At 42.9% G+C, this 15,006-nt stretch overlaps 1 protein-coding gene across 3 annotated transcripts in view; it reads right to left on the bottom strand.

Annotated features, from left to right (window-relative positions):
- BBS4 (Bardet-Biedl syndrome 4) overlaps positions 1-5,388 on the bottom strand; it is a 59,042-nt gene extending 53,654 nt beyond the window's left edge. The window contains exon 1 of one of the 3 annotated variants that reach the window (XM_073012290.1): positions 5,270-5,388. In XM_073012290.1, coding sequence (XP_072868391.1) covers positions 5,270-5,293 — 24 coding nt within the window. In that variant the 5' untranslated portion in view covers positions 5,294-5,388. The remainder of the gene's footprint in view (positions 1-5,269) is intronic. The other 2 variants (XM_008015989.3, XM_008015985.3) reach the window with 2 other exon arrangements.
- Between the last annotated feature and the right edge of the window lie 9,618 nt (positions 5,389-15,006).

Genomic DNA, 15,006 nt, shown 5'->3' with positions numbered 1-15,006 from the left:
CACCATATAGTTTCCTGTAAGTAATACTCTATTACCTAGCAATCTATTTCTAGGTATACCTTAGAGAAACTCTTAGACATTACATCAGAACACCTACATAATAATGCTCAGGGCTAGGACGAAAGTGAGGCATGTGAGGTACCCAGGGTACAAACCTTGAGGGGGTACTTACTCCATAAAATGTGAACCCTAAGCACCTCACTTACCTTTCCTTAGTCCTGGCCCTATTTTTAACAGCTTTTTTTTTTCCCCCCCGAGACGAAGTCTCACTCTGCCAAGCTGAAGTGCAGCGGCACCATCTCGGCTCACTGCAACCTTCGCCTCCTGGGTTCAAGCGATTCTCCTGCCTCAGCCTCCCGAGTAGCAGGGACTACAGACGTGCACCACCATATCCAGCTAATTTTTGTATCTTTAGTAGAGACGGGGTTTCACCAAGTTGGCCAGGATTGTCTCCATCTCTTGACCTCGTGATCCACTGCCTCGGCCTCCCAAAGTGCTGGGATTACAGGTGTGAGCCACCGCACCCAGCAGCAGCATTGTTTTTAATAACTAAAAACCAGAAATAATCCCAATCTCCATCTAGAGGAATGGATAAGTTAACTGACATACTTTACTACAATAGGATACTACACAGTGTTGAAAAAATGAATAAACTGAAGGTTAATAAATTTTAAAAACTAATATATTGTTTAAGGATATATATAAAAATATATATGGTAAAACTATAAAAATACAAAATATTAATATAAAATTGAAGAAACACTACATCTGATGTGGAGGAAGGAAAACACAGGAGAGAGGCGTTTAGGAGGTTTCAAAGTTATTAATGACCCATTTCCTAACCCGCACAGTAGGAACAAAAGTTTCCATTATATTATCCTTTAAAGCATACATACAACATTTTAACCACTCTTTTAGAGGTATATTAGGTATATATTTCACAACAACAAAAATTAATCCTCAAAATAAAAAAGAATACTTATTTGTTTTGGTTAAAGATCTTGATTTTAAAATGCACAAAAATTTATAGAGATATTTCACCAAAGAGATATGCGTGGAAAATAAACATATACAAATTCTTCAATATCATTATTCATGAAGGAAATACAAATTAAAACCACCATATGCCATCACTACCCATCCACTAGAATGGCTAAATAAAAACAAACTGACAAACCAAGTGTTGACAGAGATGGGGAAAAATCACAACCCTCATGCATTGTTCATGGAAATGTTAACTGGTATATAGTCTGCAGAAGTTAGGCAGATTTGTTTCTCTTTTTTTAAACAAATACTTAAACAATACAACCCAGCATTCCACTGACACAAGGAACCCTTTTGGAATGACGGACATGTTCTAAAAGTAGCCTCTGATGACAGCTGTGCAACTATATAAATTTACTAAAACTGATCAAACGATGTACTTAAATAGGGTAAATTTTATGGTATGTGTATTATACCTCAATAAAACTGTTTTTTAAATGTTAAAGAACTATTTTTTAAAATCTAACTAGAAATTTTTAACTTTGGGGAATATATTAGTAAAGAATGTTAAAGACTCAAAAAGCACCTTCAAAAGTTAGCAATCCTTCTTTCGGCACAAAGTAGAATTATTTTTTGATAAGTCTTTTACTCAAGACTTTCCAGAACATTCTGAGATGGAAAGGATTCTACTAATCCACTCAATCTCATTCATGGGATGTATACAGAATTATTTTTTCTGTTATTTCTTCATTTTTATATAGTTTTATGATCATTTATTCATCCAACAAATATTCATGGAGCACCTGATACACAGGCACTATATCTGAGCTAGATCAACTAGTGTGCTAATTTCTGTTTTCTGCTCTTATTAGTTTAATCCTTTAATTTACAGGATGACAGGTATTTATCCAAATACATCAAATAATGGGAATCAGGGCATTATAAAAAATTTTATAAGCACAAATCATGAAAGCCAGAGCTAGTTGCTCATTCATTTTGAGTTTTTGTACTTTTCAGACAAGGTCTCACTCTGTCCCTGCTGGAGTACAGAGGCATGATCATGGCTCACTGGAGCCTCAACTTCCCCCAGGCTCAGATGATCCTCCCGAGCAGCTGGGACTACAGGTACATGCCGCCACGTCTGGATAATTTTTGTGTTTTTTGTAGAAATGGGGCTCCAACATGTTGCCCAGGCTGGTCTCAAATCTCTGGACTCAAGCTATCCTCCCACCTCGGTTTCCCCAAGTGCTAGCATTACAGGCATAAGCCACCAAGTACAGCCCATCTGTTCATTTTTTAAGAATTCTAAACTATTATATACACTGAAAATACAAATATCAGTCCTCAGTTTTCCCTTCTAGGAACTGGTAGCAATCCATAAGTAATTTTGGTAGCATATTAGAATTTCTGTGTCCCACACTGGGCTAGTTTTACTCAGTTTTGATGGGATGTCTTCTGGCCTCAAGTCCTTGACTGTAGCCTTCTTAGATTTTTACCTATACATTTCTTCAAAAATTCTCTGTGAGTTTTTAGTCTTTTCCTTTTCTCTACTCCATATCCATATATCCTTATCTACAGATCTATATATGTCTTCCTTTGTGTTATGAAATTAAGATCACATAATACATCCCACTTCAAAACTACCTTTTATTTAAATGTACACAATGGAAGTCCCCCCAAGTCAAGAGTCGTAACACTTTTTTTTTTTTTTTCCTGAGTTTAGGAGCTGAGGTTTAATAGGCAGAAGAAAAGAAAGGAGAACAGCTTTCTCTAGTAAGAGAGAGGGGCTTCTGAGAGGAAAAGCAATTAGTTATAACATTCTTTTTAATGACTGCATAATATTCCACAGTATGGAAATATCTGAAGTCATCAATTACCCTATTAATGGGCATTTAATTTGCTTCCAGCGGTTTGACACTACAGACAGTACAACAATGAATGCCCTAGTACTACACGCTCATGTTTAACTTTTTTTTCTATGGGACACAGGTCTAGGAGTAGGATTACTGGGTCCTTTTAATTGTATTAAAAGATAAGGCCGGGGGCAATGGCTCACGCTTGTAATCCCAACACTTTGGGAGGCCGAGGCGGGCAGATCACGAGGTCAGGAGTTCCAGACCAGCCTGGCCAACATGGTGAAACCCGTCTCTGCACAAATACAAAAATTAGCTGGGCGTGGTGGTGAGGGCCTGTAATCCCAGCTACTCCGGAGGCTGAGGCAGAAAAATCGCTTGAACCCGGGAGGCGGAGGTTCCACTGAGCAGAGATCGCATGACCGCACTGCAGCCAGGGCAACAGATTGAGACTCCGTCTCCAAAAAAAATAAATAAATAAAAATAAAGATAAATAAATAAAAGACCACTTTTCCAAAAAGGGCAGAAATTCAAATTTCCATGCATTGCTAACTTGAAAAGATGAAAATTACTATAAACGTAACACTAGCAATAAATCTGACAACAATGAAAATAGTTAACTTCAGGCTTAATTGCTAAAGTCACATCAAAACAAAAACTATTCTCTTTAAAACAGTATTAGACATTCAAATGTACAGGACAATTCTGCCGTCACAGACTCAAGTTCATATTCTGTTACACAAACACCTGTGATGAGCACTAAAGGATAAGCTATATTTGTAGCAATGTTATGTTACCCGTTATCTTTTACACTTTAAGATTGTGGAGAAGTATTTTCTTTCCTATGTTTTTAATATTTAAAACCCAGTAACATTAACCATGCTTTTTTTTTTTTTTTTTTTTTTTTTGAGACGGAGTCTCGCTCTTGTTGCCCAGGCTGCAGTGAAATGATACGATCTCGGCTCACTGCAACCTCTGCCTCCTGGGTTCAAGCGATTCTCCTGCCTCAGCCTCCCTAGCAGCTGGGATTACGGGAGCCCGCCACTATTTCCAGCTAATTTTTTGTATTTTTTTTAGTAGAGACGGGGTTTCACTACGTTGCCCAGGCGGGTCTCCAACTCCTGACCTCAGGCGATCCACCCACCTCAGCCTCCCAAAGTGCTGGAATTGCAGGCGTGAGCCACCACGCCTGGTCTATTTAATTATTTAAAAATATTTGTTTCTTTGGCGGGGGCGGGGACGGAGTCTGTCTCTGTCGCCCAGGCTAGAGTGCAGTGGCATGGTCTCGGCTCACTGCAACCTGCGCCTCCGGGGTTCAAGTGATCCTCCTGCCTCAGCCTTCCGGGTACCTGGGATTAGAGGCGTGATGCACCGCGTCCGGCCCAGTTATTTTAAATTTCTTAGCTTAATAAAAATGTTTCGGCCGGGCGTGGTGGCAGGCGCCTGTATTCTCAGCTAATCGGGAGACGGAGGTTGCAGTGAGCCCAGATAGCGCCATTGCACTCCAGCCAGGGACCACAACAGCGATACTCCGTCTCAAAAAAAAAAAAAAAAAAGTTTGTCTTCAGAGTTTTCTAATTACACTAGAATAATATGACAACTCTGCAAATGAGAGGAGAAAACAAACAAAAGGCCCTCTAGCAATAACACTAACCTTGCTGCTTAGCCAAAACTAAGTTGTAAAACAGTCAAAGGCTGCTATCGTACTGTTTTCCAAGGCGTTTTTCGAAAGACAATAAATTCCGAATGCCTAAAATCATTCTAACAAACGGACAGAACAGGCTTTCAAACCCAACACTAAAGCAAGGTAAACAAGTCTTCATACCTGGCACTTCACCGAAATTACATCCAATTATGGATATATGCCTCAAAACAATAGCGACTAGGTCACCCTGAATTCATCGGGTTCCTCTATATTAGCAGTTCTGTGGAGTTAACGCTCAACTCAACCTTCAGCTGAATTCCAAAACCGTACTTTCCTAAACTTAATCACCACAGAAAAAACATAGCCCTGCTCCACTGGCAGGAGGCAGTGACGCTGCAAGCTTCCAGGCTGTCGTTCATGTTAAATTCCCAATTCACGGGATTAACAGAAACTGTCTACACAAGTGCTAGTTATTACCTTCCAAACCCCCGAGAGAAAAAAGCTAGGACTAGGGTAAGAGCCATTACAGGTGAGAAGTCTCCCTTCTCCGTCCAGGGCACCCCAAGAGGGACCACAGTCCTAGAACAGGACCTGTGCTGCTAAGTATCCAGACTTGCCCCAGGCGACCAGTTCCCGGGACAGTAGGAAGGGAACCGTGTCGCCCCGCCCACCCTGAGCCGCTCGGCACCCAGCTCCGCCTCTCTCCAGGAACCGCTGCATGGGACAGAGGCCACCCGCCAGCCTGCCTTGCCCTGGCCCGGCAACTAAAGAGAATCTCGGCGCTTACCGTCGCAACTCTCTCCTCAGCCATCTTGGCTCAGCCCACCACTGCGCGACCGGAAGTCGGCGGATTCCCAGACAACGAGGCAAGCGGAAGTTGTAGGACTGTGGAGGACGCTGAGGAGCCCGGGAAGGAAGCAAATAGCCGAGTGACCTAAGGAATCGGGGGAGAGTTAGGGTCTGCTCCACAGAAGGCTTACCTCTGAAAGAGTAGGGGAGGGAATGCGCAGCCACTCGCTGCCTTTATCCCGAGAAGCCCCTAACCCCTCTCGTCGTGGTCTGTACATGGTCTGTACCTCCGGCCGCGCTGGCTGGATAGGCCAGCCACCTGGGATGTCAGCCTGTTTCTCCCGCCACCTGGCCGTACCCTGACTCTAATCTGCATTTAATTCAGTCCTCCTTCCGGGACCCTCGGGCGGAGAATCTCATTCTTGCCTTTGGTACAAAACTCCCCGTTTCTTGGCTATCCCTATGGAATTGAGGTACTCACCTTATCAGCTTCCCACTCTTGTTTACTCCAGAATTTGCAAACACGCTCCCGGTGGGCTCCGTTTGAGCAGCAGTCTTTTGATCGGAAATATTTAAAAGTTAGGAGATTTCGCAAGAAATCGGCCATGGGATAAAGAGACGACAGTCGCCCTGCGTTTCTGCAAGGCAGTGAAATCGATCTGAATGGCGGCTGCGACTGTAAATAAACATTTCTTGGCCTTTTTACCACAGTCTTCCCTTCCTAACATACTTCAGGCGTTTTCCAGTGCCTGTCTGGCCCCAGGTGCGGTGAATTAAATGTTTAGTGTTTCTAAACCAGGAAAACGTGTGGGCTTTGGAATCAAACATGAGTTCTGGATTTGATTACTGCGTGACCTAAGCCCGTCGTTTCTTTGAGCCTCATTTATTAAAGTGCCGGGAGCTGTGTGATGAACAAAACAGGATCCCTGCACCTGAGCACTGACTTTAGTCCCAATTCATACTTTTAAGTCTCGCTCTTGTAATGTAGACATAAAATCTGCGTCTCCCAATTCGTGAATTGGGAAAGCATTTAAGACAAGTTTCTCCAGGCCTTTAAGAGAAGGAGAACCCCACTGACTAATAATTACAGTTACGTAGAAGAAACAAGTACGGTAATCTATCTAAATACAAGGGGAAAAGACAGCAATAAAATGACAGCTCTAAGTATTTCAGTAACACTCTCTTAATCTTTATAACAATCCCATGAGACTGTTAGTCTCCCACTTTTTTCAGATAAATACTCTGCTTTTCATTTATTTAAAAAAATTTTTTTTGCAGTTTGGCCAGCATGATGAAACCCCGTCTCTACTAAAAATACAAAAAATTAGTCGGGCGTGGTAGTGGGCACCTGTAATCGCAGCTACTCGGGAGGAGGCTGAGTCAGGAGAATCACTTGAACCCAGGAGGCGGAAGTTGCAGTGAGCCGAGATCGCACTACGGCTCTCCAGCCTGGGCGATAGAAGGAGACTACGTCTAAAAAAAAAAAAAAAAAAAAAAAAAAAAAAAAAAAAAAAAAAAAATTGCTGGGCTCAGTGGCTCATTACGCCTGTAATCCCAGGACTTTGTGAGGCTGAGGTGAGCACATCAGCTGAGGTCAGGAGTTCGAGACCAGCCTGGCAAACATGGTGTAACCCCGTCTGTACTAAAAATACAAAAAATTAGCGGGGCGTGGTGGCTGGCTCCTGTAATCCCAGCTACTCGGGAGGCTGAGGCAGGAGAAGTGCTTGAATCCAAGAGGCAGAGGTTGCAGTGAGCCGAGATCGTGCCATTGTACTCCAGCCTGAGCAACAAGAGAAAAACTGTCTCAAAACATTTTTTTCAGAGACAGAGGTCTCACTGTGATGTCCAGACTGGACTTGAACTCCTAGGCTCAAGCAATCCTCCTGAGGCAGGAAAATAGGGTCTGGAGGCAGGGAACATAAGGCTGATTCACACTGCAGCTGTAACAGGAAATGTTCTGTGCATAGGGCATAGGTCGTAAATGTCTTTGTAACTTTACTTCATCTTCTCCATTTACATAAGGCATACCCGAAGTAACCATGGAATCCTCTGGTGGTATTTAAACTCCCCAAAATTCTGTAACAGAGCCCTTGAACTTCTAAGCTCAGGCCCACTGCCACACTGTGGAGTGTACTTTCATGTTTAATAAATTCCTTTGTCCCTTCCTTGCTTTGTTTGTGCATTTTGTCCAATTATTTTTTCAAGACACCAATAATCTGGACACTCTCCACCTTTAACACTTCCACCTCATCCTCTCAAGTAGCTAGGATTACAGGCACCAGTCACCATGCCTGGTGCTAAATTCTCCACTTTTCAGAGATTAAAAACTTTGCCTAAGTGAGCCGAGATCTTGCCACTGCACTCCAGCCTGGGAGACAGAGCAAGACTCTGTCTCTAAATAAATAAATAAATAAATAAATAAATAAATATTCATTTCTAATCCCCAGTGCTTAGTTTTCTTGTTTTTGGGACAGGATCTTGCTCTGTTGCCCAAGTTCAGTGGGACAATCACAGCTCACTGCAGTCTCCACCTCCCAAGCTCAAGTGATCCTCCCACCTCAGCCTCCCAAGTAGCTGGGACTACAACTTCATGCCACCACACCCAGCTAATTTTTGTATCTTTTGTACAGATAGGGTTTCGTCATGTTACCTAGGCTAGTCTCAAGCTCCTAAGCTCAAGCAATCCAGCCACCTTGACCTCCCAAAGTGCTGGAATTACAGGCGTGAGCCACCCGGCCCAACACACAGCGCTTAGTTTCATGCAGTTTTTCAGTATTGCAGTCCTCTTCATGGGCGGGGCTACTATGCAACACTGGCAGTCCAGGAAGAAATCATTCCCAAGGAATCAAAAACATGAAATAAAAAGAGGAATTGAATCTAATGTCTTCTACCCTATTCTTTTTATCTTCTACCCTATTCTATCTTCTACCCTATTCTTTTTACACATAGTCTTTTTGCCACTTTCAAAAGACTGATTCTCAATTTGACATGTCACTCCCTGTTCTCTTCAGTTACCCGTTAGTGCTACCGATTTGGGGAATTCCCAGCACTCCTCTACAGAGAATACACAACATCTAGAACAAAATTTTCCAAAGGCCTCTTCACTAAAGTGTAAGAAACTACTTTCACCTTTTCCTTCAAAGATGCAACCATTTATTTCAGGGCCTAAATATCCAAGGTCCCTTTAACCAGCAGATCCAAAACCATTCTAGAGAAACTCCTCTATTATTTCCACAAAACAAGAAATAGAAAGAAGAAGCCATTATGTCTCTTTTTTCAGAGCAAAGAACTACAGACTCAGGCCTAGTCCATTTGCATGACTGTCTGGGGGTACCTGCTGCAGTCAGGAGGACCCGGGGGCAGTTTAGTCATCAGTGAATAGCGAATAGACTGCAGCATTCTCCTTATAAAGGATTTACCTCTCAATTCCAAACCTTTCCTCAAGGGATTCACTGAAAAGCCAGTAAAGGGTGAAACTTAAGTGGGGAATGGATTACAAAGGCTAACTGGTATCTGTAGATGGCTATATCAACATGTAACTTGCAAATACAGAAGAATACATAATACATGTTGTCTAGACATCTGGATGAAGTTTTCATTTTGTTTCATTTTATCTCATTTTGAGACAGAGTCTGGCTCTATCACCCAGGCTGGAGTGCAGTGGTGCGATCTCGGCTCACTGCAACCTCCGGGTTTAAGTGATTCTTGTACCTCGGCCTCCAGAGTAGCTGGGATTACAAGCCCCAGCCACCATTCCTGGCTAATTGTTGTATCTTTAGTAGAGACAGGATTTCACCATGTTGGCCAGGCTGGTCTCAAACTCCTGACCTCAAGTGATCTGCCTGCCTTGGCCTCCCAAAATGCCAGGATTATAGACATGAGCCACCATGCCCAGTGTGGATGAAGTTTTAATAAGATATAACAATGTCCTTTATATCAGAGGTGTGGTAGAAGGGGAAGAGGATGGGGAAATGAGAGAAGAGCATCTTTTCTGGGGGATTTTTAAAATATATATTTCTACACAATAAAGATTTGTTTTTCAAATAAATAAATTACTTTATAGCACCCTTATATACTGTCAGTTCAATAAGTTGTTAACATCTTTTGGAAGGCATCTGGCATTATAAATCCTTAAAAATGTGCATACCCTTTGATCAGTTCTATTTCTGAAATTATATGCTAAGGAAGCAATCAAGAAAACAAAGATTTATAAAAAGAGTATTTACTACACATTTATTTTGGATAATTAAAAATAATACTTTAAAACTGGAAAAAAAAGCCGGGCCCAGTGACTCGCATCTATAATCCCAAGGCCCAGTGACTTACGTCTATAATCAAGGTGGCGCCACTACACTCCTGCCTGGGCAACAGAGGGAAACTCTGTCTCAATAATAATAATAATAATAATAATTTTAAAGGAGGCCAAGCGCGGTGGCTCATGCCTGTAATCCCAGCACTTTAGGAGGCCGAGGCAGATGGATGGATCTCTTGAGGTCCAGAGTTTGAGACCAGCCTGGCCAACATGGCAAAACCTCATCTCTACTAAAAATACAAAAATTGGCCAGGCGTGGTGGCAGGTGCCTGTAATCCCAGCTACTCAGGGGACTGAGGCAGGAGAGTCACTTGAACCCGGGAGGTGGAGGTTGCAGCGAGACGAGATTGTGCCACTGCACTCCAGCCTGGGTGACAGAGCAAGACTCTGTCTCAAAAAGAAAAAAAAAAAAAAAACCATTTTGGTTCAATGTAACACAGGAAAACAAGATTTTCTATTCACTGGGGAGAATGTTTTACTTGGAGAAAAAAGTTCACGTTTATTTAGCTTATATGCTCCCTCTGGATAATAAGGAGTCACTGAGGGTTTTTAGGAAAGGAACAAATATCATAAAACCTAAGTTTTAATTATGTTTAGCTGTGCGGTCATCTTGTGGGATCTAATACTCACTGAAGAAAGCAAGATGTGGCCACCTCCATGGATCCTACCATGCCTACAAGAGAGTTCTGACTCTAAGCCTCCAAAGGAGGAAGACCAATACTGGATTTTCTGGAAAAGGAGCCTCTGATTTATTCTCCTGAGCTATAGAATTTATAAGCGGCCGGGCGCGGTGGCTCAAGCCTGTAATCCCAGCACTTTGGGAGGCCGAGACGGGCGGAGCATGAGGTCAGGAGATCGAGACCATCCTGGCTAACACGGTGAAACCCCGTCTCTACTAAAAAAATACAAAAAATTAGCCGGGTGTGGTGGCGGGCGCCTGTAGTCCCAGCTACTCGGGAGGCTGAGGCAGGAGAATGGCTCGAACCCGGGAGGCGGAGCTTGCAGTGAGCAGAGTCCGCGCCACTGCACTCCAGTCTGGGTGACAGAGCGAGACTCCGTCTCAAAAAAAAAAAAAAATAAAAAATAAAAAAAAAAAATAGAATTTATAAGCAACCATATACTGGAAATTATACCTGAAGGCCAGTCACAGGGAAGAAGAGCTAAGAAGTCTACACTTCTGCTTGGAGAGTACAGGGCCACTGAGACTACTGGTCCCCACTCCCTGGCAACTTCTCCTTTTCAGAATAATGCTGTCTGTGTGGTTTAGATGTGTCTCCCCCTGAGCATCAACAGCAGAAGCTAAGTACCATCAAAGTCACATAAACAAGGCAGTAACAAGTGAACCAGACAGGCACCCGCACCTCAGACAGTCCCTTAGCTATTCCCATCCTGTCAGTCCACAGTGTGACTCAAGTTGTACATCGCTGTCTCTCACTATCTCAGGTCTCAGTCCTCAATATAGCACTTTTTTTTTTTTTTTTTTTTTTTTTTTTTGAGACAGAGTTTCACTCTGTCATCCAGGCTGGAGTGCACGATCTCACTGCAGCCTCCACCACCTGAGTTCAAGTGATTCTCGTGCCTCAGGCTCACCCTCCTGAGTAGCTGGAATTACAGGCACCCGCAACCACACCCAGCTAAGTTTTCATATTTTTAGTAGAGACGGGTTTTCACCATGTTTGCCTGGCTGGTCTTGAACTCCTGAGCTCAGGTATCTGCCTGCCTAGGCCTACCCTTCCTTCTGGAATTACAGGTGTGAGCCACTATGCCAAGCCCTGCATCTTTATATCTTGTGTGCATCTGGGTATCTCCTTTTTTTTGACCTCATTTGTCATAGTGCACATCAGATTATATTTATTGGTTGGTAAATACATAGATGAATTAGTACATGAAAAAATAAATGATTATACATACACAGATATTAGATTGAATGAAAAGTTATGAAAGATAAATTTTTTTAATGTTCAGTTTATTCATGATCTCATTTTTCCTTCGAGTTTTATTAGCAGAACTTTTCTAAGAGGCATATATGTATGCTGATGTGTGATATGTGTAGGATATCTGTTGAGATGAGAAGTCAGATTAATTTTCAATCCATAAAGCTTACTGTAGACAAGAACTTAAGTGTGTTATTTTTAAAGGTAAATCAGCTTCTAACTTCTTTGTTTAACCATTTCTAACTTCTTTATTTTGTTTAACCACGTTTCCTCTAGCTACTGAGGTCAAACCTGAATTAGGCTGTAGACTCCTCCGGCTGGGTAAGAATGGGAGAAGAGCAGAAAACCTAAACTTTGATTGATGGACTATTTTGCCCAGGCCAAAGCAGGGAATCTATGAGGCATATGAAGACATTCGCCGGGAGAACTCTGTTGGCACTTTCCACTGTTCCATGTAAGTAGGAAAGATGTCGGCCAGCAGCTGGTTACCCGGATGCTTCTGGCGGGCTCTGGCAACAGCTCCTTCCACCCTTCACTTGCTTAACAGAGACCCTTCCTTGTGTTAGCCAACATCACTCCCACATAAATGATGGTTTCTCGCATGCAGAAAGAGGTACTTTCTCCTTTGGTGCTTCTTACCAACATCCTATGCTCTGAAATTTCTGAAGGTCTTTGGTACCAACAGGATAACCCTGTTGGACATGTTTTTTGATATTTTCCCAAAATGCCAGTGTTTTTTTAAAAGGTAGGCTCAAAATAGTCTACTTCCTATTCCTGTTCTCAGTGTGAGCGCTGGTCTGTTCATTTGGGCAGTTTCTCCCCATAGCATTTATGGTATAACATTACATCTTGAGGAGGGGTATCTGGTGCATTTAAAATAATCCATAGTTAGTAAGAGAGAAGAGTTGCCTCTTAGGAATTTAACCTCTTGAGATTTTCATTCTACCCAAATTCCATCACAAAACCATCTGGCTAGTTTATAACTCTGGCTCATAATTACGTAATAACTATATCTTTCCCTCCCTTCCTTCTTTCCTCTTCCTCCCTCCCTCTTTCTTTCTTCTTTCTCCCTCTCTCTCTCTCTTTTTTTTTTTTTTTTGAGATGGAGTTTTGCTCTTGTTGCCCAGGCTGGAATGCAATGGTGTAATCTCAGCTCACTGCAACCTCTGCCTCCTTGGTTCAAATGATTCTCCTGCCTCAGCCTCCCTAGTAGCTGGGACTACAGGCGTGTGCCACCACGCCCGGTTAATTTTCTGTATTTTTAGTAAAGACGAGGTTTCACTGTGTTAGCGAGGCTGCTCTCAAACTCCTGATCTTAGGTGATCTGCCCGCCTCGGCCTCCCAAAGTGCTGGGATTACAGGCATGAGCCACTGAGCCCGGCTGCCCTCTTTCTTTCCTTCTCTTTTCTTTTTCTTTTTTCCTCTTCCTTTCTTTCTTTTCTTTTTCTTTTTCTTTCTTTTCTTTCTGTTTTTGAGACAGAGTCTCTTGCTCTGTCACCCAGGCTGAAATGCAGTGGCACAATCAGGGCTCATTGCAGCCTCAAATTCCTAGGCTCAAGAGAGCCTCCTACCTCAGCTTCCTGAGTAGCTGGGACTACAGGCATGCACCACCATGCTCAGCTAATTTTTTATTTTTTGTAGAGATGGAGTTTTGCCATATTGCCCAGGCTGGTCTCAAACTCTGAGGCTCAAGTGATCCTCCTGCCTTGACCTCCCCAAATGTTAGCATTACAGGCACAAACCACTACAACTGGTTAGATTATTTCTCTTACCATGTTGCTCTAATTTCTCTATGTTTTAATTGATTGCCCCCAAAACCTCTTTCTCTCTAACTAGTGAGCTCTGTCTGTTGAAAATTACAGAAACTAGGGCTAGGCGCAGTGGCTCACGCCTCTAATCCCAGCACTTTGGGAGCACAAGGTAGGAGGACCACTTGAGCCCAGGAGTTTGAGACCAGATGGGGAACATATCCAGACCCCATCTCTACAAAATTAAAATACAAAAAATATTAGCCAGGCATGGTGGCACACTCCTGCAGTCCTAGCTACGTGGGATGCTAAGGCAGGAGGATCACTTGAGCCTGGGACGTCAAGACCACAGTGAGTTTTGATCATGCCACCAAACTCCAGCCTGAGTGATGAGTGAGAACCTGTCTAAAAAAAAAGAAAATTAGGGAAGCTGTCCTAGCGGGTCCCAGGTTCATATAACAACTTTCCAAAAATTCCCTCTGTGAGTGACACAAGTTATTTCCCTTCTCAGCACTTCGGTTTTCCTCTGTGTAATATGTGACTATTGGACTCTGATATTCACCTACGTTTCTAGCTTAAGTGTTTCAAAAATCCAGGATTCTGTGAGTACCTCTTCCCCCTTGTAACTCCTGCCCAGTGTAGTCAGTGTGCTCTGAATAAGATGCAGGGATAGAGTGTTTTAGCAAAGCAAAGAGGGAAAATCATGAGACAGGGAAAGTCAGAGAGAAGAGGCACTTGGGAAGGAAGTCAATCAGAGCAAGAATGCAAAAGAAAATAAGAGGAGAAAAAGGGGATACAGACCACATATCAACAAGGGAAAGTATTCTTTTCTCCCATACAGCTCTGTTTCTTCCCTACCAGCTCCAGACCCCTATTTTTAATTTTCATTTACTTTTATATATTCTATTTATTCTTTTCTTTTATTTTTTTAATTTTTAGCGACACAGTCTTGCCCTATTGCCCAGGCTGGAGTGCAGTGGCATGATTATGGCTCGCCGTAGCCTCAACTTCTGGATGCTCAATTGATCCTCTTGCCTCAGCCTCTTAAGTAGTTGGACCACAGACATGCATTACCGTGCCCAGCTAATTTTTTTCATTTTTTATAGATACAGAATCTCGCTATATTGCTCAGGCTGGTCTCGAACTCCTAGGTTCAAGTGATCCTCTTGCCTCAGTTTTCCAAGGTGTTGGGATTATAGGTGTGAGCTACCACGCCCAGCTACCAGACCCCCTATTTACATCCAATCTCTTTCCCAAACAGAACATTATTCCCTTGCAGTCTTGTTGTTGTTGAGACAGAGTCTCAACTCCATCACCCAGGCTGGAGTGCAGTGGTGTGATCTTGGCTCGCTGCAACCTCCGCCTCCTGGGTTCAAGCGATTCTCTTGCCTCAGCCTCCTGAGTAGTTCCTGAGTAGTGTGCCACCAAACCTGGCTAATTTTTGTATTTTTAGTAGAGATGGACTTTCACCATGTTGGCCAGGCTGGTCTCAAACTCCTGGCCTCAAGTGATCTGCTTGCCTCGGCCTCCTAAAGTGCTGGGATTACAGGTGTGAGCCACCACGCCCTTTATCTTATGAGATAATTGTAGATTCACCTGCAGTCGTAAGACATAATAGACAGATCACATGTACCCTTTCTATAGTTATCCCATGGTAACATCTTCCAAAACTACTGTGTAATGTCACAGCCAGAATGTTAACATTGATACAATCAACCAATCTGATTTAGACTTCCCCACT

The sequence above is a fragment of the Chlorocebus sabaeus genome, chromosome 26 (genome assembly GCF_047675955.1).
Source record: "Chlorocebus sabaeus isolate Y175 chromosome 26, mChlSab1.0.hap1, whole genome shotgun sequence".
In the NCBI taxonomy this organism is placed as follows: Eukaryota; Metazoa; Chordata; class Mammalia; order Primates; family Cercopithecidae; genus Chlorocebus; species Chlorocebus sabaeus.
This window is presented reverse-complemented; position numbering and strand designations above follow the sequence as displayed.